At 35.6% G+C, this 24,843-nt stretch overlaps 1 protein-coding gene across 4 annotated transcripts in view; it reads right to left on the minus strand.

The window, feature by feature from the left end:
• Positions 1-24,843, minus strand: part of GALNT13 (polypeptide N-acetylgalactosaminyltransferase 13) — a 557,828-nt gene that overhangs the window by 339,133 nt on the left and 193,852 nt on the right. For all 4 annotated transcript variants that reach the window (XM_060016781.1, XM_060016780.1, XM_060016782.1 and 1 more), the window contains one exon: positions 8,822-8,990. In XM_060016781.1, coding sequence (XP_059872764.1) covers positions 8,822-8,990 — 169 coding nt within the window. The remainder of the gene's footprint in view (positions 1-8,821; positions 8,991-24,843) is intronic.

A 24,843-nucleotide genomic window follows, 5' to 3' on the forward strand; every position in this document is an offset into this window, starting at 1 on the left:
TTGGCCTATTCCTTTAGAAGGGCTATCCTCTGAAGACTGCCTAAAAAACAAAAAAAAAGCCTTCAGCCTGGCTCCTCCAGGACCAATGTTTTCTAAGGACTGGCTAGGACTGGCTTGCAAGCTTTTGAATTAAGCCATTTGTTCTACAAACTGTTTAAACTGAAAATTTTCTTTGCTCTAAAGGAAAAACCTCTAGGAAATGGGATCCCAGTTATCTAGCTTTTTTGAGGGTGCCTTCCCTATAGGGACTCCAGCTAATTTTATTTTTAAAACCAAGGTCCTTCCCCATGCACAATTTCTAAATAAATGGACTGACTTGACCAAAGGCAATTTAGAATCTCAACGGCCATGATGGGGAACTTCTGAAATCCCTAAACTTAATTTCCTTAAAACTGAACTGGTTCAAAAATTTCCAAAACTGACTGGAACACTTATTTCAATTGGTATTTTGAGGCTTCCCAATGTTATCAGGTATCTAAAATTGCCTCTCTGCAAATTATGATTTTAAGGTTAACTAAGGCAAACAAATGATTAAAGAGAGAAACAATGGCTCCCAAAGCCCCAGGTTCTCCTTCCTTGGCTTCTTTGTCTTAGGCTCTGCTTCTAGTCCCATCTTGTCTCGATTGCTCTTCTCATTATGTCCAGACTCCACCTTTAGTGCCATCTTCCTCCATCCATGCTACGCTGCCTCCAATATACCCTCAATTCCTCCATACTTAATTTTCTTGCCAATCTTTCCCTTTTCTCTGAAACTCTCCCCACTCCCTTTTCCTCTTAAAGTTGTCAGAACATGCACCTTTCAAGTTAAGCTTTCTGAGGTTCCAGAGGCTAAACCCTTAGGTTCTTATCTCCCTTGACTAAAGCTGAACTAGGAGCCATAGTCAAAGATTTTCTCAAAGTAACCAAAGATTCTCTCAGATGGTGGAGAAATTTATTATAGTCATTCAAACTTATCACCCTGGTTTCTCTGACTTATAACAGCTAGATCATATGCTTGTCAATTAAGGTCAGGTCTAGTATTGGATGAAAACCACTAATTGGGAAAGTTCTGCAAGGTCACTAGAATTATAACCAGGAGAACAGCCCACTAACTTATCACATGATCAGTCTCAGGCAATTGCTAGATGATGTCATTGAGCAATTCCTAGAGTTTTTCCAAAGCCTGTTGATTAGAAAAGAATTCAGGCTTGCACATAAAAATATGTTGAACCTGTTCATGATTTTTTATTATTGAATTCAGATTGTTTTTAAAGAAAATTCTGGTCTTCCTTCAGATGTTGATTCCATCCAAGTAGCTCATAACTCTAGTTTATTAATGGGCTGAACCGGGACCTCTTCCTTCTAATAAAAAGGACCCAGATGGAATGGGAAACTATGTCCACTCCACATTTACTTAATCTGGAAAGTAGCTCTCTTACTCTAGATGAGTCATCTCCGGAGAAGGCCACCAAATTCTTCATCTTCAATTCCAGCAAATGGAAGCTCTGACACAAAACGAAAACCCTCTAGTTTCTGCTATTAATGCAAAGAGCCAGAACACTGGAAAAGAGACTATTACAAATGTAAGCACTTCAGGCACCTTCAGCCCTCTAACCAGCCTTCCCAACGTCCTTATGCTCAATGACAGGGTTCTGGGGATCTACAGGGGTTCTTCCCAGTTCTCCCTCCTAACTGACTTGGAGAAACATTTCTTCTGATTGGGGATGAATCTCTTCCCGTCATAAATGACACCGCAGCCACATGCCTAGTGCTCAACCCCACTATTATAAAGCAACCCCTCCCTCGGAGTACTAAAACAGTTCAAATAGTGGGGATTTCTAATGAACCTCAAGAGGTCCTTGTCTCTGAACCTATTCCCTTTTGTTTAGGCCCTTTGAGAGATGCCCACTCTTTTATCCTTAGTTCCTCTGCCCCATTCACTTATTAAACAGAGGCTTAGAGAAGCATCACGCCAGAATTTATTTCTCCCAGAGGGGAAATAATTCTAGAAATTGACAGTAGTCATCAAAATAACCCCCAGGTGAATTAAATAGCCCTTTGACATCTTTTATTTGTTCCTACTCTGATGGTACTAAAGCAGATCCTGAAAACACTGGTCACTTGTCCCTACTGAATCAACTACCACTTTCCATATGGGCAAAATCTCCAACTGATGTGACAAAATTCACAGCGCACCTCCAGTCAAAATTCAATTAGATACTTCAAAACCTCTTCCCAGAATTAATCAATATCCTATACGTAAAGAAGCCCTTCAAGGCATAAAGTCCATAACAGAAGATTATGTGGCTCAAGGACTCATTATCCCTTGTTCTAGCCCTTGTAACACTGCCATTTTACTGGTGAGAACACCTTAAGGGCTGAGGGTAGAGGTTTGTCCAGGACCTCAGAGCAATAAATAACATTGTTATCCCTGGACACCCTATTGTTCCTAACCCTCATACCTTACTAACATCCATTCCCACTGGAAGTAAATTCTTTAATGTAATTGAGTTATGCAATTACATGCACTTGGGAAGAAAAAACAATTCACCTGGGCAGTAATGCCTTAGGTTTTACTGAGAGTCCTTCTTATTTCTTGCAAATCCTGAAGGCGAATCCGGATGACATCAAGTTCCCTAGAGGTTCTACCCTGTTGCAATATCTGGATGATTTGTTTCTTTACTCTCCTTCTCAAGTCCCCTCACAGGAAGACAGCATCCTCTTGTTAAAGCCTTTAGCCTTAAAGGGACATAAGGTCACCAAAGGAAAATTGCAGTTTGGCCAAACCCAGGTTTGATATTTTCTTTTTAAAAATTTTTGGCTGCATTGGGTCTTCATTGCTGCACACCAGCTTTCTTTAGTTGCGGTGAGTGGGGGCTACTCTTCGTTGGAGTGCATGGGCTTCTCACTGTGGTGGCTTCCCTTGCTGCAGAGCACAGGATCTAGGTGCACGAGCTTCAGTAGTTGTGGCATGCAGGCTCAGTAGTAGCAGCTCGCGGGCTCTAGAGAGCAGGCTCAGTAGTTGTTGTGCATGGGCTTAGTTGCTCCATGGCATGTGGGATCTTCCCAGACCAGGGCTTGAACCCATGTCCCCTGCATTGGCAGGCAGATTCTTAACCACTGTGCCACCAGGGAAGTCCCCCAGGTTTGATCTTTAGGGCATATGCTATCAAAAACAGGGCTCTGCCTAGATCCACAGAGACTTCATGGTATCCTAAGTTTCCCCCAAACCAAAAGTAAGCACCAACTGTGAGGTTTCCTTGGGCTACTTGATTCTTGCCAAAATTGGATTTGAAATTTCTCTCTTATAACCAAACCTCTGTATGTTTTACTCAACAATAACAACCCTAACCCAATTTTATCCAGTTTTATGGAAAGAACTGGAAGACACAGCTTTCAAGGCCCTAAAGGAAAGTTTGATGAAGCAACCAGTCCTTTGGCATCCCAATTATCAGATTCCTTTTTCCTTTTTGTATATGAAAAGGAAAGGAATGCCGTTGGGGTACTCACCCAAAAATATGGAGACCACCATCGACTCATAGGTATTATGGCCAGCAACGAGACCCTGTGACACCAGGATACACATCTTGCCTTAGTGCCATATCAACCACTGCCTTTTTGGTTAAAGCCACCAAGAAAATTGTTGTGGAATTCCCTTTAACTATTTTTGTACCCGATGCATTAGAAGCCCTCCTGAATTCTCACCACATTCAATATTTCTCCGCCAGCCATCTTACCTCCTATGAAGTCCTTTTGTTAACTGCCCTTCACATAACTCTTTTCTTTTATAATAACCTTAACCTGGCTACTCTTCTCCCCTCCATCACCCACAAAGTTCCTCATGACTGCTTAACACTGATGGACCACCTCCTGACTCCTCATAATGATATATCAGAAATTGTATTAGGTAATGTTGCCTTCTGAAGGTTCACCAATGGTTCTTATTTTAAAGGTGACAACAGCAAATAGTGCTCTGAGTATGCTGGCATAATTTGTTTTGATGTTGTTGAGGCAGCGTCTTTTTCTGTGGCTACTTCAGCTCAACAGGCTGAATTACACACTCTTACATGGGCCTGAACTTTAGCCAGGGACAAGACTGTTTATACTGACAGCAGATAGGCTTTTGAAGTAGCTCATGATTTTGGAATGTTGTGGAAGCAACATTTCCACAACATCCTTATTTCCAGTGGAAATAACATTGAAAATGGCCCTTATGTTCAGGAATTATTGTGCACAATAATGTTACCTGCCATTTTAGCTATTATTAAATTCTGGGATAGTCTAAACTTGAAATCTCTGGACGCTAAGAGAAATTACCTTGCTGATATTTCTGCAAGGAATGCTGTCCTTAAAGGGACCAACAGCATCCAAACCTCTGTCGTGGTCCAAAAGGTATTTCCAAATTATCCAAATGATAATTTAGAAAAACTGGCTAGAGAGGTCCAACAATTGGCCTCAGAAAAGGAAAAACAAGATTGGAAATTCAATTATTGTTGGTTTGATAAAAAGAGAAAGCTCTGGTTTGAACCAAATAACGATGCAGGCCTACCCGAGACTCTAAAATGCTCACTTCTCACTACTATACGTGCATTAAACCATTGATCTACTGACAAAAATGATAACCTTCATGAATCAATATTGGTGGGGAAACATTAACAGGGCCACAAAAAGTGCCTACCTACCTCACTTGTTCCACTTGTCCAAAGTACAGCCCAGGGAAGTCTGTTCCTACTGCTCCCAGACATTTTAAACTGCCAGATGGACCATTTGAGGTCTAGCAACTGGATTTCACACAACTTCCTCTGTCTAATGGATATAAATATGTTTCAGTCACAGTCTATATGTCTTCACCGTGGACTGAAACCTTCCCTTGCAGACCATTTACTGCCTATTCTGTGGCTAAAGTTGGGAAAGATTATTCCTTCCCGGAAGAAGTCTTCTTGAGTTTCATAGTGTTCGAGTAACCCATTTTATTGGCCGGGTGCTTTGCCAAGTCTTGGCTGTTTGGATGGTTTTACAGCACTGTCACTGGTGTGGACTGTTGCCTCAATCTTCTGGTTTAGAAGAACACACTCAGTGCATCATTAAGACTCAACTGGCAAAATTTGTAGAGGCTCTCCAAATAGCTTGGCCAGAAGCACTGTGGCTGGTCCTTCTAAATCTCAGATTCACCCCTTTTTGAACTCATAAACTCTCACCCTTTGAGATAGTGATAGAATCCCAGTGCACTTGGCTCTTGCTTCTTTTGACCCACAACTGCTAAAAGGAAAGACCCTCCAATACTGCAAAGACCTAATTCATTCTATTAAAAACCACTATGAGTTTTCGAAGAGCAATCTATTCACAGTGCACCCTTGCGAGACGAAGATCTCAAGCATCATACCTTGCAACCTGAGATTTTTTCTATTGAAAAAGACACTTCCAGAAGTACTCTCTTCAACTTTGCTGGAAAGGTCACTATCAGGTTACTGCTAAGCAACCCTTGTGCCACGGAACCCCAAGGAATAGACTCTTGGATTTCCATGACATACCTAAAAAAGAGCGCCAAGCACTGACTGGACCTGCACATAATTTGGTGGCCTAAAAGTAAAAAAAATTCCCAGTATTGGAGGAGAGGACATCTGATGAGACAGTGTTCCCAAGATATCCAGAGCAGGCCTGTTGGAAGTTTGTTGCTAAACCTTTGATAATGATATAACACAGCAGATGATCTCCAGTTTCTATGATCTTGACAACATAGAGACTTTAAATAATAATGCCTTAGAGTTCTCCCTCCTAACCCTCCTTGTTACCTGAATATGACTTTAATAGGTTTCCAATCTGAGCACTTTCCTTCTGACATGAGACACCACCCAGGAAAGATCCTTCCTGACACTGAGGGACAAAAAGCCACTGAAACCTGAAAACCTGACTCTTGATCAGTGATGCTTTTAGAGAAAGATCATGATCAAAAGAGGGATATGTAAAAAAATTAATAAACAGAAACCTCAAGTAAAAATAGAGCTTGGGCATCAGAAAGGGGAGTCTCATACCCTGCAAGAATAGCAGAGCCCAACTGGACAAAGAAAGACTTCTTTCCTGGCAAGAACTCAGCCATTGAAATGCCATGGACTCTTTGTTTACTACAGTCCTCCCAACTTCCTTTTTCACTCTATAAAAGAGTTCTCCTTCCCTTGCTGTGTGGGGACTTGCATGTGCCTTGCCATGGTCACAGACCCTGAACTGCAATTCTCTGCTGATCCTAAATAAACCCATTTTTGCTGGAGAAATATCTAGCCGTCTATTTGTTTCAGGTAAACACTCTGAACACATCTTCAAATATTTGTAGATTGATATTAAAGCCAAACAACATTAAACTATTTGGACAATTTTCTGAATGCAGTCATAAAATATGCTGAGATATTTTAATAAATTCACAGTATGGGCAGTTCAGACCCTTTCTAAATAAATATCAACTCAAGTTTTCACTAAAATAAGATCTTTTTAAACTAATTATTTATAAATCCCATCTTTTTATATCTTGATATTTCAGTCATCACTGAGTCTAGCTTTATGTGTCATCTCATGAGATGTAACTATCCAAAAACTGAACTGTAATACCAAAATTGGAAAAAATATAGTTTTCTATATCAAATGAGTATTAACAGCTTTTTACATCTTTTAAATAAGTTTGGATATCTGATTCATGGTGTGTTTCTCAACATTAGTTGTTCCCAGGCAGTCACACAATTGAGTCATTCAAGATGACTTGCAAATGTCCTCAGTGAACTTCACACACACTTTATGATTTGTCTAGCAATTGTAGATGGTATTTCTTTCTTTCTTTCTTTCTTTTTTCTAATTGCATACACTGTGATGTCATAAAAATAAAACAGGAAATGATTTATTTCACTACTATTATTTGCAAAATCTCAAAATTCAAGCAATAATATCTACAGTAGGTATGGCATTTTTTTATAGTTTTTATACTGAGATTTGAATCCTGTATTTTTTAACTTTTTTTTTTTTTTTTTTTTGTGGTACGCGGGCCTCTCACTGTTGTGGCCTCTCCCGTTGCGGAGCACAGGCTCCGGACGCGCAGGCTCAGCGGCCATGGCTCACGGGCCCAGCCGCTCCGCGGCATGTGGGATCTTCCCGGACCAGGGCATGAACCCGTGTCCCCTGCATCGGCAGGCGGACTCTCAAGCACTGCGCCACCAGGGAAGCCCTGAATTCTACATTTTTTAAATGTTGAATTGTTCCATAGTTTAAGACTTAAATCTTCAAGTACTTAATACACTCAGTAATTCTTAAAACAAGTAATACCACTGGCCACAAATATTTTAAATGGAAGCTCAATAATGATGTTGCTTCTTTTTTACTTTTGTGACAGCTCTGTATTAAAATAGTTCTTACCTTAATTTTATACCAGATCTGATATAAAATTTAATGTTATATGTTCTGATAGTTGAAAATGAAGATTTAAAAAGATTTGAAATAGTGTGTACATGGTTTTCCTGAACACATAAGTATCATATTTTCCCATTTTATCACAACATAGTATACAAAACAAGGTAATAAATGCAACATTATAACATTATGAACTCAGCATATAAAATGCTCAAAATTACTTAGAAGAATATGCTCACTGTATATCTTTAAAAATTCAAATGTATCTACGCATATACAAACACACACATACAAATAAGGACCGAACTACCTGTAAAATTATTTAGGCCTCTGGAATGCAAAAATGTTAAATTTGATGCTTAAGCTATTTGCTAGGAACCAAAAATATCCATAATATGTAGTTACTTGTGGTTTTGTTGAGAGAGACATTTCAAAAGCATACAGGGGTATACAAAACCAGTTACTTTGCTATCAAATGAACCTTCTGACAACCCAGGCCAGCATCTCAACAAGGCTTGGATTAATTTATTTTGATCTTATTTGAAGTAATTCAGAAAGGAAAAAAAATCATGTTTAGTAAATATGTTAATGTCACCATCGCACTAATGTAATATAACCCATTATATGTAGCAAACTTTGTAGGCATCAACTATGTATAGGCCATTACATGTCTAAAAGAACAAGTTCGTTTTAAATAGAAGTGTGTTCTGGAGGATATTTGTAAACTTGGAGATTTTCTAAAAACTGAGGACATATCTTTTCTAAGTGCCAAGAGTTTTCTTTATAAGAACTATATACAAGGATGACTACACTGCCACTAAATATTCTGATTTTTATTACCTCCATTTAAAATATGTTCAACTATCTAGAGCATGGCTTACAGTTAATCACATAAGTGTTAAATTCTTCAGCATAATTTTTCATGCAGTATTATTATTTCCAAGTGAGTATTTCCTCCATGGCTGATAACTGAGCTTTCTAATTATATCGATAAATAGCATCATAAATTGCTAAAGAGCCCACAATAAATAATTTTAAAGGGTCAAAGAATCACACAGGCAGTTGGCTATTTTTATGCTGGAATAGCAAAGCGTATAGTTTTTCGAAGCAAAGTATAAGGGCTTTTTATACAGGCCAGAAAATAATTTATCAAAGATCATGTTTGCTCTATTTTTAGCAAGATAAAGCAAAGCAAAACAAAAAGACATCTCATGAAGGAAAAAACCTGTTAGGTTGGTGTATTCTGCAATGTCGTTGCAAGTAACATATTTTGCTCTGCCAGAGAAAGACAGTTCATATCTCTCATCATAGCACAGTTAATTCCTGCTATGGCAAAGGTATTCAGAACCACATAGTTCTAGATTTCAAATAATCTGAGTCAATTGAAGTTCTGAGATATTCTGAAATTTGGGGATTGCTAACATATAAGATTATAAAACAAATGTAAACTCACCCTTCTAATCTTACATCCGGCAAACTTCTGTTAAGGGCAATCAAATCGCTGGCCATAAGGTTAAACTGATTGATTTTAAACAGTTCTTTCATTTTCTCCTGGTCATCTTTAGGAATCAGCACAGCCTTTCCCATTTCTCCTGGCCCTTCTTGGTTTCTTGAAATAACAGCTGTAAGACACACACAGGTACACACATACATACAAACATACAGATAATGAACTGAAAATATAAACTCATGTGTTGGATTAGATTCTAAAGGGTATCACTTATAAACTGGCTTAATCATAAAATCATCAAATCTCTATTGCCACTTACAAACCATGCACTACACTAAAGAAACAACTTATTTTAATTCATTAACTCAATGCTGCATGTTGTCCTTCAAGTCTATCACATATCATATGATCTGACTAATCATTAAGACAATAATTAAGCAACACAAAACACCAAAACTTAAGACTTCTCTTTCATGTTTTTTAATACACTTATTAGAGAGGGATGAAGTTGAGCTCTGGGCAGACTAAGTTGTACAAAATGATAAAAGAGAAATTTTAAAAACTTACCAAGATTAATTTACTTTTACATCCACTTAAATATTTTGGTATTTCAAATATCTACTGCCATTATATCTTTATAAAAGCAAGCAAGGTTGGCAACGCTTTATCCCCATCAGAATTTGATTTCTTTGTCAAATCATTTTCAAATAAGTGAAAAGAACTTTCATAGCAGTGACATATAATTTTAAATGTCAAGTTGGATTTGGAGGCTATGTGTTCCATAACTGGAATTTCAGAGCAATATTCTGGGCTTGATTGTTTTTATTAAGAGCATTCAGGATTCTACACAAGCTAATGTTCTTGCCATTTCCTCCAAGTTATCACCACACAAATGTCCCTTCTAGCTATAAAATACATGGTTCAATGTGTGTGTGTGTGTAGGCACATGCATGCATGCATATGTCTGGATGTATGCTAATATATAGTAATAAGACAAGGTTCCAGTCAACCCTAATGTACCCTTAACTTACTTTTCATAATGATATTAAATTAGGTTACCATGAAAGAAACGTAGTTCTGGTCTTGACTCTTCCAATGTTTTGTTGTATTATAGCACCTAACAAACACATTAATCTTACTGAGTTTAATTTCCATATACTTTAAAGGGCAAATATATGGACCCTGATTACTTTAAAATGTATTTAAAATTTAAAGAATATTAAAAAGCTAAAACTAGAAATATCATATTTCTAGTGGAATCCAGCAATTCCACTCCTGGGTATACATCCAGAAAAAACTAAAACAATAATTTGAAAAGATACATGCGCTGTACCTCAATGTTCATTGCAGCACTATGTATAAGAGCCAAGATATGGAAGCAACCCAAGTGCCCATCAACAGATGACTGGATTAAGAAGATGTGGCAAGCATATATATATACACACACACACATATATATATATGTATATGTATAGAATATTACTCAGCCATAAAAAAGAATGAAATATTGCCATTTGCAGCAATCTGGATAGACCTAGAGAATAGTATGCTTAGTGAAATAGGACCGACAGAAAAAGATGAATACTATATGATATTACTCATATGTGGGATCTAAAAAATAATACAAATGACTGTACATACTAAACAGAAACAGACTCATAGACATAGTAAACTTACTATGTTTACTATCTAAAAAATAATACAAATGAGTGTACATACTAAATAGAAACAGACTCATAGACATAGTAAACTTACTATGTTTACTATGTTTACTACTCACCCTACAAATTTAGGGTTACCAAAGGGGAAAGGGAGGGGGAGAGAGACAAATTAGGGGTATGAGATTAACAGATACAAACTACTATGCATAAAATAGATAAGCAACAGAATTTACTGTAGAGCACAGGGAATTATACCCAATATCTTGTAATAACCTAAAATGGAATATAATCTGCAAAAAAAAAAAGTTGAATCACTATGCTGGATACCTGAAACTAACACAATTTTGTAAGCCAACTATATACTTCAATACAAAATTAAAGGATAAAAAGCATGTGAAAATAATCCATAAATTACAGCATTTCATAGAATATAAATTCTAATATAATATAAGAATATGGTCAAAACTAGGGTAGAACACAATAAGGAGACTTTCCTCTGATTTGACCATAATTATAAAACATCAAAACTGATATTACCAGTACTAATACACAATGGGTCTTCCAGTAGATTATTTTCTGTGAAAGGTTATTCTGAGTTTGGAATGGCAGGAGTCAAACTATAAAAGAGACTTAGGCATCTCTGGGGAACTTCAGATACGGGTATCATGAAGGTAATTAGCCTGTAAATCCTCTTATATGTAGAAAAATGGTAAGAACCGGGAAATTTTTAAATGAAAAAGATATATGTATTCAACCTCAAACTATTAAAAAAAGTTATCTTAAAGCTTATGAAGACTCTCATTCACTTTAAGAAGCAAAAATAGAAATGATGGCAGGAATTTTATGAAAAAGCATGTTTTGTTCAATTTATGAATTAGAATTCTAACAGTAATATGTTCCCTCAGGAGTTAGTAAGCCTATTGTCTCTGAAATCAGATGGAGTTGTTGGCATTGGCTTTGGGTGAATTTGTGCTGCTGGTGAGATGCTGGACTTAGATAGGGCTTAAAGTACTTTTCATTTCTAGGATTTCTTTAAGTTTTGATTCCATAGAAACTGTTAAAAAGAATTTTTATAGTTTCCATAGGAGTCCTTCTAATTCTGAAGTAAAGGACATTATCAAGCTATATAATACTACCCACTGCCCATAGATATTTTATATATGTGTCTGTATCTATATCTATCTAGAAGGAAATAGATTTTCAATCTAGATTGGTAGAGATAGATAGGTAGATGATAGATATTTTACATATTCTGGTCTGTAACCTTAATGTCAGAAAATATAGGATTAATTTTTTTCTGGGAAAAAGAATTTTTGATTTTTGGTACATTAAAGAGAGCTTAAAGAATTTGAGGTTAAAAAAATTAGAATTTTTAGAAATTAAGAAAGCAATTCATTCACCATTCACAGTTCTTTAAAATGCCGTCTATAAATTCTAACAAAAACACCTTACATTGCAGAGAAAGGCACTAGCATCAATGCAATGCTACCAAGACTATGAAATAGATAGGAATGACTTTTACACTATGTAGAAAAACCATGGAGCTCAACTCCATCATTGTAGACAATGAAGATCAAGTTATAGCACATTGAAGTACTTGTTTTTTGTAATATATTCAAAGCTGTGACCATTTCCTTTGCTTAGCATTTTGAAAATTATAGTTTTGTCAGTGGTATGGTAGAGTAAGTATCTCATTTTGTAGTCTTATCAACAAAAATAAAATTGTCATAAACAGTATCCATATACTTAGAACTAGTTTGCAAGCACATATAATCATTCTCCTTAATTATTCTCAGCTTCTTAGTGAAGAATAGATGACAACTTAATGTGTATCAGGTTAAGTGTCTCCTCCCCAAAGTTAAATATACTTTTCTATAATAGCCTCTAATGAATGCATATTTGACATTTTACAAAATGTTTTTTCTTATGCATGAGCAGACCTATTGGTATTTTTCACCTTGCTCAAGGAAAAAATGCTAAGTGATTATAACGTGGAACCAGGCTTTTTCTTTTTCTGGCTCTTACTTAGCAGAATACATATCGCTAGAAGAAGCAGGTTTTTTTTTATTATTATTCAAATAATATAAATAGGAAATAGAAAAGATTGTGCAGTTTAGTATGTAGTTTATCTCTGATCTCCAGTACCTTTAAATAGCAACTTTTATTTTTTTCTCACCTGTTTATTTCTCTCCTCTACATAGTTTAAAGAAAAAGAAAATCCACCCACACACCTACAAGATACCATGCTCCTCCACAGCCAAAGTAAAAAAACAGAAAGAAAAGTCATTGAAGTTTTGGTGTTACTTTTCCACTCTTAATAGGCAACTATATTGGAGAAGGCAACTAAATCTACATTATACCTTGACTATTGATTTAAATATGGATGGAAATGTCCCAATTCCAAATCTGGTTTGGACTGTAAAAATAAATTAATATACTACGCTGGAAGGTATTTTCTTCCTAATTATATGGTTAAATAATTAAAAATGATAGATAATTTGACTCAATATGACATTATAAAACTTGTTGAAATATAAAAGCAGAATCATTATATATATGTACATATATAACACATATATCTTTCATTTTCTTTAACATAGTGCATACCGTATAGATTAAATGAGATTTATTTTTATCATAGAATTCCCATTGATAAAATGATGGCCACGAAAATATAAATAAACCAACTGATCAGTCTACCAAAATGAACACTACATATTAATTGCATTATGGCTTATGTACATTATGAACACTTTTTCGGTTGCAGAAATATCCCATTAACAATAAGCACTGTCTATTTGAAAAAAGAGAGATAAGACAGTTTATATTTAAAAACAAACTAGAGTAAAGTAAAATTTAGGTCATTTTAAAGTAAAGATTTTATTATGTTAAAGAACATAGTAATATATGATGCATATTGGTAAAAGCATGACACTGGACCAAAATCTAAATGTTATCCCATCTGCCATACTTTCCAAAAAATTACCTCAAATTATATTTCTATCCTCAGATCTACTCAGCTGTTAATTTCTGTATATTTGCCTTTAACATCTTTCTTTTCAATGATACTGCAGCTCTTCTCCAATTTTCATCTCTTCCAAATCGTCAATTGAAATAAATTTAAAACCTTGACTTTTAATCTCTCTCATCTTTGAATATTCATACTTCATTGCTAATAATCAGTTTCCCTAAGACAATGCTGTTTGCCTTGTCAATCATAAACAAGTCTGCAGTGGAGTCAGAAGATGAGGAAATCACACTAGCCGTTGGATCACCATCCCACCATCCAAACCACTTTGCCTTCCACTCAGTGTTCCGTGGGCCATGCTCTTTTGCAAATCTACAGACCCTGAGTTTATAAAGAATAATTCTTGTTAAAGTAAAGGAACTCCGTATATCTTTACTTTGGCCCATTTCTATTAGAAACAATGATAGACTTCAAATATCAATATTATAATACAGAGCTTAATATATATATCAAACAAAATTCATTCTATTTAATGTGGGAATAAATGGCAATTCACTTGCTACACTTTTGAAAAAAACTATGCATTTTTATAAATCTGATACATCTGTCAATAATACTTTTTAAAAAATTTTAACATGGACATATATGGTGCTCTGGTTTCTGCCCATTACATTTCAGTAACTAGATTTTTATGCAGCAAGAATATTGCAAATAGCAAGCTCCAATGGGATCAAGTCCAGCAGATATTAGCTACTATTTCCCAGTAGGGTGGTACCCCTTGTTAGATATTAATAAGGCAGCATTTTCCACCAGCTAAGTGAGAGATCATTCACAGGACCAAGGGAACACTAATTTCCAAAACTGTCTTTTACTTATTTTTTAAATCAAAAATATATTCTTTTTATTATATATAAAAATAATACATGCTCATTTAAAAGAAAGAATAAAGAGAGAAAGGGGGAGAAAGGAAGGGAGACAGAGAGAAAGAGATAGGTAGGTAGCCACGATGAAAAAAAAGTGAAAAATCCGTTAAACTTCTGCTTGAATGGTCAACTTTAATTTATTCAGAACATACTTATATATTTAAAATATGATTGTTCATGCATGCTGAATTTTATCATTTCATTTATCATTATGATACATACTTGTTTTTATCGTTTAAAAAGCAATTGTTAAAATCTACCCAAATAAATACGTGAATCCATACCTACCTTATAATGGCTGCAAAATATAGCATAACATGGTCCTACCATGATTTATTTAACTAATTCTTTGTCTTTGAACATTTATGTTGTTTCTGTAATCTCTATTATAAACGATGATTCAATTAATTTTCTTCCTTAGTCTACATCTTTAAAAATTTGTTTAAGAATTTGTTTTGAAAATATGGTAGAAATTTAATGAGGAAATTACAGATTAACCATGCTATAATATAATTATTGTTTATCTCATCTTTTTTGACTTTCCTTCTGATATTCCTCTGGCTAGGAATTTCCTCCTATGTCTGATGACTGAAATAATCCCTGTTCACCAATTTCAACTTTCAGATAAGGTAAACACTCTCTCTTCTCTGTTTTTATAGCTCTTTTACTTTATTCCATTACGCCTTTTATAATACTCCATTACCATTATCTGTTTACATGTAATGGCAGAGAGTCTAACTAGTGAACTGTCCCATTTTACTTCCTCCTAGATACACAGATATACAACATTCCTCAGCCTTCCCGACATTTAAGTGTGGTTTTGTAACTGAGGATAGAAATCCTATGGGCCTGGCCAATAACAATTTCCCATGTGCAATTCTCCATGCTCTTTCCTTGGCTCTAGCAACTTTGGAAGCCACGTGTTGAAAACAGCAAAGCCATCACAAGGAGGTGGTAACATAGATGCCTGAATCACCACTTGGAGGACAGCCACCAGCTGATCAGGTATGCCCACTGCATAATTTATATGAGAGCAAAAACACTTTATTTTGCTAAACCATTGGGACTGCAGACCTATCTGTTATACCTATAGTGTTATTTTTATTAGCGCACTTTATTCTTTCCCCTTTCGTCTATGAAGACTCACCAACATATTCTGCCTCAACTTTGAGTCAGTTCAGTGCCTGACACCATTCATTCAATCAGTGAATAAGTTCAAAAAAGTAGAAGGAAACTTTGAGACAATCTAGTTCTATCGAGAGACTGAGGAACAGAGCAATTAAAGTAGAGGTTTTTCCCACCTCAAAGATGTATAAAATGATCCATGTGGTATTTAAAAAAAAGTAAAATCTCTGCTTCATACCTATTTTTTATATTAAAAATTAGTCCTCACTAGTATTTAATATTTAGGTTCAGAATAATATATGTATGCATAATAAATAAATTTAGATACATTAACACAAGCTGAAAAATTTCTACAGATAGTGGCACACAGTTAAAATGTGTGAAGACTATGGTCTTAAGAGGTTTTAATTAGATCACAAATCAGACCCTAAGCAGACAGTTAAAGAAACCATTTAAATAAAGTGAAGTATGCAATTAATCTATTTCAGACCCCAATGGTAATTTTTAATAAAAATAGTAGTTTGTGGAACTGTTACAAATGGTTCTCAATAGTAACTCAATACAAAGTACAGCTGCTTAAATACTGGCAGCTATTAGCCTTACAATAATGGACTTTTCTTTCTTGTCCATAATTTCTTCTTTTGTAAAATATTTAAATAACTTCACAGTGTTATATAAATGGAAGTTATATGCCAATGCATATATGTACTACAGTAGATGCCCATATTACACATTCCTGTAATATTCTATAAAAGAAAATGAAACATAGCTTATAAATTATGACTCAGAAATCTTTTATAAAAATATATTGTAAGGAAATATGGATATGCCCCAAATTTTACTGGCATAGATAATTAAAGTAATATTATGTGTTTTTACATGCAAGAAAAAAAATAAATGTATATTTTCTCCCTCTCCATATAGATACTATATACTACATATGTATTATACTAAATACTATATATACTACATTTTAAATACAATATAAATTGTGTTATATCCACATACAAAAAACATAAATTAAAATTATGCTATAGAAAAATATTTAATTATGTAGATGTTCATATTATACTTAAGTGAAAAAAGAGGTCATGAAACAATACTAAAAAATAAGCCCATTTCTATTAAAAAAAGTTATATGATGTATAAACATATGTCACCAACGGAGACTTGCAGTGGTTTCTTAGATTAGAAGAACTTTTACATTCTTTCCTTAGCATCATCTGTATTGTTTAAATCAGTTCAACTGTACTTAATAAGGGGATTTCAGCTGCATATTAACCAAAACTCTGGTTTCAGTGATGATGGATATAACATGGCTTTTACAGTGATAGATACAGAAGGGGAAGTTAGTGGATGTTGGGGGAATGAAAAAGAAGGGATCAGTGTTGAGTGGAGTTCCTGAAAGAAGGAAAGCTACTTAATGTACCTAAGATGACAAGCAGGTAGAAGAGTATCATAAAGAATTATGGTTTGTTTTAGCAGGAAAGTTCTCACAGGAGGTTCACTATAATTTACAGATAAGGAAAACTATTTAAGTAAGGACAGATAGCAAAGTTCTTGGTTCCTCTTTTATGAAAAAGCAAATTTCCATATTAGTATAAATTTTTTTCACTCTCCTTTCACAATCGTCCTTACAAAACCATCTACATGTCTATTAAAGCCACTGCTATTCTTCTGTACATTAAGAGGTTGTTTGGCACCTGTTACAGTCATAAATATTTCCTAGAAACAATGGACCCAACTTTTAAAATGTTCACTAAGGTAATATAATAATGCTGAAACATGAAATTATTTCCTTCTGCATTAAGAATGAGATTCCTCATTAAAAGTATTGAAAAGGTCCTCAGCTTGCAATGGCTGTAGTAATAACCTTAGTCTCAGCTTTAAATAGGAAATCTCCCCATCCCCCAACTTCTGCCTACACTGCTCCCCACCCAAATTTTATTTTTGGAAACAAAACTCGAATTTTGGCTTCAAGATGCATTGGGAAGCCCTTTGTAAGGAGACAGCATAGTGGAACAATGGCCATTTTAAAGAAGCCCCTTACATAACCCAACACTACAAATTATTCCTAAAATACACAATAATAAACTCTCAGCATTTGATATATCATCACACATACGATTCATCAAGTTCGCAAAAATATACCCACTTTAGCCAAAAAAAAAAGCACTGCATTCATTGACTGTACATCTAATTGAGGTAGTAGATACATATTTTTTAAATAATTTCTGAATGTAACATTTTACTTATGCAACTGCATAAGATGTCCAATAAAGCTCGAAATTAGCTACTATTAGTCACAGAAAATGTGAAGCAAATATTACTCAGGAGGTTCTTATGATTCCACATGTCAGAAGTAAAAAAAAAAAAAATTCTTCACAAAGGTCTGCAATTAAAAATTATAATACCGTGAGCAGAAAAATGGTTCATCTCAAATACCCTAAAGTATTTTAAGCCATAAAATTAAATTTACTGCTGGATTGTGCTTTTCTGGCGGCAGTTGTGCTGAATGTCTTTATTTGGTCCACTAGGTCTCCCTCTGCACCATCTCCAGCCTGCTGTGTCAAGGGGTGCTGACCTCTATTTCACATCATCCAGGTTCCCTTGTCCTTTGACTTCTGGTTGGGAAGGCACTGATAGATATTAGGGGATAGGAGATGAAAGAGGTTGAGGTATTTATTTCCCTGGTTCCTTCTCTGTGGGGTTGCTGACGGTTGGTTCTCTCACTCACAACTATAATTTATTTCATGGGGAGTGCCCTATGACCAGTTAATGAAGGAAGAAACAGTGCAAGGCTGGATTAACTAAGAATTTACTAGTCCTTGTTAAAAGCTGCTACTTTACAGCCCTACTCAGGGGTGGTCCTGAAAGTCAGTGGGTGAAAGGAAATTCTCCCATCATGCAGAAAGTCAGAGAGGAAATTTGGCTGAATACTGTGTGAAAGGAGAGATGGCTTGAGTTAGGGATCTACACTCATCCATGAGCAGTGGCTAACAGGTTGGACAACTGATAGGGGACTTAAAACACCAAGACTGGAAAATCAATGGCAAAGAGGTCTGATGGAGGAGTATATGAGTGGTCCTCTTGAAATGGGCACAAAAGATGGAGATTCAGGTCCCATGTAATCTCCCAGAGAGGGTTTCCATGGCAGAGGAGCCTCTCAATAATCACATGGACAAAATTATCCTTCCTATAGCTGTCATTCTTTTTTTTTTCAATTAATCCAGTGCTTGCTCAATGGGAGAAGTACTAATAGGCCAGGATGGCACAAATGCACACTATGCACTGATTTGACAACATGAACTTCTCACCACAGTTGACATGGTTATGGCCACCCGACTTGCCAATAGTAAAAGACAACACACAGCCAATCATATGGCACCATTCTTGACCAATTTGTATGAGGTCAATTCTATTGGACCCCTTTCATCATTGTGAAAGGAAAAAAAAAGTCTTCTTAAAGGGAGAAACAGATATCTGGGATCTGTCTCCTCTGGCCACAATTCTGTCAGCACCACCATTTGTAGACTTACAAAATCTTTATTTTACTTGGGTTTTGACATAATCTTACCACAGACCAGGGGAAATAATTTATGGGGGGAAAAGAAAATGACCCCCGGGATCACCAAAAAAAAAAAAAAAAAAAAAAATCTCAAGCCCTCAACATCTAGAAGCAATTGACTTGATAGAATGGAATAATCTGCTAGACTACTATAGAAACTTTGGGGAGAAAAATCTTGTGGATTGGGGATGCCATCCCACAGGATGCTATGTACCTTAAAGCACTATCCAATGCATAATGTCATATCTCCTAAGACAGAATGCACAGGTCCAGGAACCAAGGGAGGATGTGAGAGTGGCCTCTTTCAGCAAAGTCACTGAAGAAAAATTTCTATCTCTACAACCTAGCCTTTATGGGGAGAAGGGTACTAGTTTCCATGGGAAAAAAATGCTTCCACTAGAGAACACAATCAAGCATCTGTAAAATTGGAAATTGAGTCTGCCCTCTGGCCATTATGAACTCCTTAAGCTGTCTAACCTTCTCTACAGAGAAAGGGACAACAATAGTGGTTGAGGTGATTGATATTATTTACCAGTAGGAAATTAGACTGCCACCACATAATGGGGACAAGGAGAACTATTTCTGAACCTAGAGGTTTCTCTGGAGTGTCTTATTTATGTGATAGGCTGGGTAATAGAATAATGAGGCAACACAATAAAGGTAGACCAATCAGGCTTATAACACAGGATCATACCACCAGTAACTAGTCTGATCATACCATACAGACTAGTTACTGACACAGCTTAGGATACACATAGAGTAATTGCAGCTAAAAGAATGTATAATTATCATCTAAGACCTCATGAGCAGCTACATGTCATAAGACTATAGCAGCTATATTTTATATTAAGAATTTTTTTCCTTACTTTTTTTTTCTAGATTACCTTATACAAAGAGCACTGAGGTTTACTAACATTTTAGATTTTGTTTGGGAATATGATAAAACTGATATAAATTCATAAGAATATGGTAGTTGATACGATTCACACATCCCTTATACTAGGGACACACATTTTTTATCTGGAAAAGAGATATGCTGAAAAAAAAAAAAAGAGGAATGGAATGCAGAATTTTCCATTTGTTCCTCCAGATCCACATTCCACTCGACCTTTCTCAAACTATGCCCCAGGAGGCTGACTTTTTTTTTTTAAATAAATTTATTTGCTTTTATTTCGGCTGTGTTGGTTCTTCGTTGCTGCGCATGGGCTTTCTCTAGTCGTGGTGAGCGGGGGCTACTCTATGTTGTGGTGCACGGGCTTCTCATTGTTGTGGCTTCTCTCATTGCAGAGTACGGGCTCTTGAGCACAGGCTCAGTAGTTGTGGTGCACGGGCTTAGTTGCTCTGCGGCATGTGGGATCTTCCTGGGCCAGGGATCGAACCCGTGTCCCCTGCATTGGCAGGCAGATTCTTAACCAATGTGCCACCAGGGAAGCCCGAGGCTGAATTTTATAGACTTTCTTCTCTGGCTTCAGATTGGATTTGGCCAATGAGACTAACCAGTAAGAAGTTGGACAGTAAGACAAAATAAAATTAAGACATTTACTCCCTTGGGTCTTTCTTGTGTAGTAGCCACAAACTGGCTATGACCTCAAACTATAGGCCATAGTCTCTCAGGTAGCCCTCTCCATAGAGGTATTTTTTACGAGTTCATATAATTGCTTCCTTCCCTCCCACTTAAAGTCCAGGAGTGGTAATGACTTAACACCTGATTACTAGTGCCAGTGTACAACCATTTTTTGTTGCATTCTCTAAACTCTGTTGATTCTTTTGTAAACAGCCTTGTTATTATACTCTCCTTGGCTACTTGCTTGAAAGTGCCATCTGTTTCCTGCTTATAAGAGTTTAAAAAGGAAAGTGGGAGCTGTAGTGGATTCCCCACTTACATGACAAAGTTTATGGTTTGACCAGTTTAGTACGATAATTTTAAAATTTAAATGCTGTTATAAAAATCAACACAATGCTCAACCACCAGTAAGGTACATATTTAGGTGAACACACTCTTTCTTAAAACTCATCAGATCTATATGAAATACTGTCAAATATGCCCCGGCTTTTATTATCTAAACCATTTTTATTAAAGGAAATTTTGGTTACTTCATAAGGTCAAGGGCAAATTGTGGGTGCTTACTCACCTAGACAAGCTACAGATTAAATTAGTGACCCAATAAAAAACAACAGACGGTGCTCTGAGCCTGAGGAGAAACAATGACCCCTTCCTTCTTCTTTCTCTATATAGTTTACTCTTAAAATCCTTAACATTTTACCTGACTGTACATAATATGTATATCATATACATGTATGCATATACACACGTTTATATTTGTGCAAAAATATATATGTATACACACATACATACATACACAGATTTGGGGGGATGGTAATGTTTTAAAATATCTTTACCGATACTACTTTTTTCTTTCATATTTAATAATTTAATTGTCACCTTTTCATAACTACCTATAGAAGTGTTTAATTTTCATTACATACACATTGCTAGTTTAATCCTCTACTACTTAAAACCTATTGAGGTTAAAATTTATTTATGGAAATTCTGCCCTAGGACTTGAGTTTCAAGGTAACTATGAATGTTTTGAGTAATTTTTCCCATGAAATTATTTTAACCTGAAGGAAAAGCAGTTTACTCTGGCACAGCTGTCTTCCAACGTTTATAATAGATCCAGTTTTCTGTAGGAATAAGTAATAGCAGTCACTTTAGGAAACAACTTTAAAATTTGTTTGCATTAGTAGTTAATGTTATCCAATAGGTAAATTCCATTGCAATTTGTGGTTAATAGCTCTTTATTCATGCTACTAGGAAGGGGCAGCTAATTTCATATGTATCATTATATTGTTTTATTTTCAGTTATTTTATATTTATTCCTCTGCATGAATAAACTGATTTGAATTATTACCTTTCTTATTTTATATTTCAAAGAGGTAAAAATACTCCAGTGATTTCAAAATGAGGTGGTTTTGCATCCTTTTTTTGAAGTGCAGTTATGAGTTTTTTAATAAGTGGACTTTAAGATTGCTTATTGACCATATTTTAGTTCCTTGTCCATTGTGGCACAGCAAAAAAAAAAATTTCACTATCCTTTTGATATTGTTTCCTTCCAGCTCTGTTTCTTCATTCTGGCTTCTTTTTTCCTATGTACTCTGCTAATTCATAAAGTCTCAAACGGGAGACCAATTGGATGAAAAGACTTAATCTGGATAGGTTGTATGCAACACGTTTTGCCATACTGACTTGCATTCATCAAAACCCAGACACCTACATATCTTATAAAATTATAGACTCACAATATCTCAAGATTGGAAATTTAGGTATTTTGTCTGAATGCACAAGTGTTTTCAACAGAGAATTGTTTAGAGCCAGTTTACCTCAGCTGACACACAAAACAGAATTTAGCTTGCAAATGTTTTGCAAATTTATCTCTATGATCTTAACAATAAAAAGTGTCTCAGGAAAAATAGATTGATGGGAAAATAAAGCAGGTAGACTAATGCAGTAAAGTTCCTTTACATACTGAGTATCACATCTAACTAAGCAGAATCACGTGATAGTAGCAAGTTGCTATTACCTTGCATTAACTGACATAATATGTTCACTCACTGAAAACTACTTAGGGATTCCCAGCTTGAGATGGTAAAGATGGTACGATATCTCCCTTGTAAGAAAGAATATGGGATCATTATGTGAAAGCATTCTGCTCTTGCTAAAAGATGTTCCCATAAATTTAAAGCAAGCTTAAGAGGAGGTGCAAGGCAGAAGTTATAATTATTTAACTGTAATTATTTAGGTAATCTTCATTTTAAACTATGCAGATTAGAAGAAAGGAAGCAGGGAAGACAGAACCAAACTTTGTCAAGTTTAACTATGCAAGGTTCAGGATATATTTCCCCACAGAGTACAATTCAGAAATTCATATATTAATGAAAGTTTTTCTTCTTAGAGTTTTTCCTCTTCTTCCCATTTTTCTCATCTAATGTGAATTATTGTCACCTTCTCTTTATCCTGTCAGATCCCAACAACTTATCAAGACATTTTGTAGCCTTTCTTCCTGCCTACAAATTATCCAGTTCATGCAGATTTCCTTTTTCAAGTGTGGGGTAGTATTTTTTTTAATAAATTTATTTATTTCATTTATTTATTTTTGGTTGCATTGGGTCTTCGTTGCTGCGCGTGGGCTTTCTTTAGTTGCGGCAAGTGGGGGCTACTCTTTGTTGCGGCACGCGGGCTTCTCATTGCAGTGGCTTCTCTTGTTGCGGAGCACGGGCTCTAGGTGGGTGGGCTTCAATAGTTGTGGCTCGCGGGCTCTATAGAGTGCAGGCTCAGTAGTTGTGGCACATGGACTTAGTTGCTCCGTGGCATGTGGGATCTTCCCAGACCAGGGCTCATACACAAGTCCCCTGCATTGGCAGGTGGATTCTTAACCACTGCACCACCAGGGAAGCCCCATGTGTGGGGTAGTATTTCATTAAACAGTTTCAAGTTCTGTTTTTATGTATATTGCATGTTTAGTTATAATTGTTGAGATATAACCAAACACTTAACTCTTATAAGATATGATGAAACCATCTCCTCACATTCAATTCAATTTAATTCAACAAGCATTTATTGACTTCACTATGCCAGGTCTATTTGGGATGCTGGGCATATATCAGTAAACAACACAGAAAAAATTTCTACCCTAGTGTTTCTTACATCTTATACACCCACAGTTCTGCTTCACCCACTAACAGTTTTCATTTTCTTCTATGATATCTTTCTTACCAGTACCACTAGAAAATTTTCGTTGGAAAGTTGTGTTACTGTCCAATATAAACAAGAACAAAACATGCAAAACTTAAGCTGTGTTCATGTGCTAGGCACTGCTCTTAGCATGTTATATACATTAACTCAATCTGCATAACAAGTTTATGGAATGTGCACTAGTTATCACAGTCCTAATTTTATGGAAGAGTAAACACAGAAATAGAGAAAACTTAAATAATGTCAAGCTTGCCCAGTTAATAAGTGAAGTCCTGATCAAACCCAGGCAGCTTGATCTCAGAGTTTGTGCTATTTACCAGTAAACACACACACACACACACACACACACACACACCCCGTATCTGCCCAAAATCTCTCCAGAAAGGTTTTTATAGCATTCCTTTTAATGTGGTTACTTTAATTATCTGTTTGATAGCAAAGAAATCCAAAACTCAATTCAGGATCTCTGATTTAGCTGAAACTACGCTGTATATCTAAAATCAATCTAAAGGCATCAAATTCTACTGAATAATTTTCAGAGCACAGTATTTTTCCTTTTTGTAATCAGTTTAACTTTTTAAAGGAAAGTAATCAGTTTAACTTCACTGATTTAAAATGTCCCTCTTTAATACTGAACTGATATTCTTCATGTTAACTCAGAGAATTCACATCTGTTAAAAATAATTAAATTTTCCCTACAAATGAGAGATAAATTGTATTAAGAGAATAGTGTATATATTTTACTACTCCCTAATGCCATGACTTTTCGGCCTTGTGACAAAGCATAGGCAGTCTATACAACCAAATATTTCATCCTTGCAAAATGATTCTAATAACTGTATAATTATTTCTGCAGGAAACAAAGTCCCTTTAGATAGTAGCTTAATTTGCATATTGTTAATTTGACACAGACATATAATAAAACATAAAAGAGCAAACCTTAGTGAGTCAGAATAAGTTAATCAATTTAATACCTAATGACAAATGTACCTGGTTCTTATTCTAAATCCATTGTTCCGAGCCTGTG

Source organism: Delphinus delphis, chromosome 7, assembly GCF_949987515.2.
Source record: "Delphinus delphis chromosome 7, mDelDel1.2, whole genome shotgun sequence".
NCBI classification, from domain to species: Eukaryota; Metazoa; Chordata; class Mammalia; order Artiodactyla; family Delphinidae; genus Delphinus; species Delphinus delphis.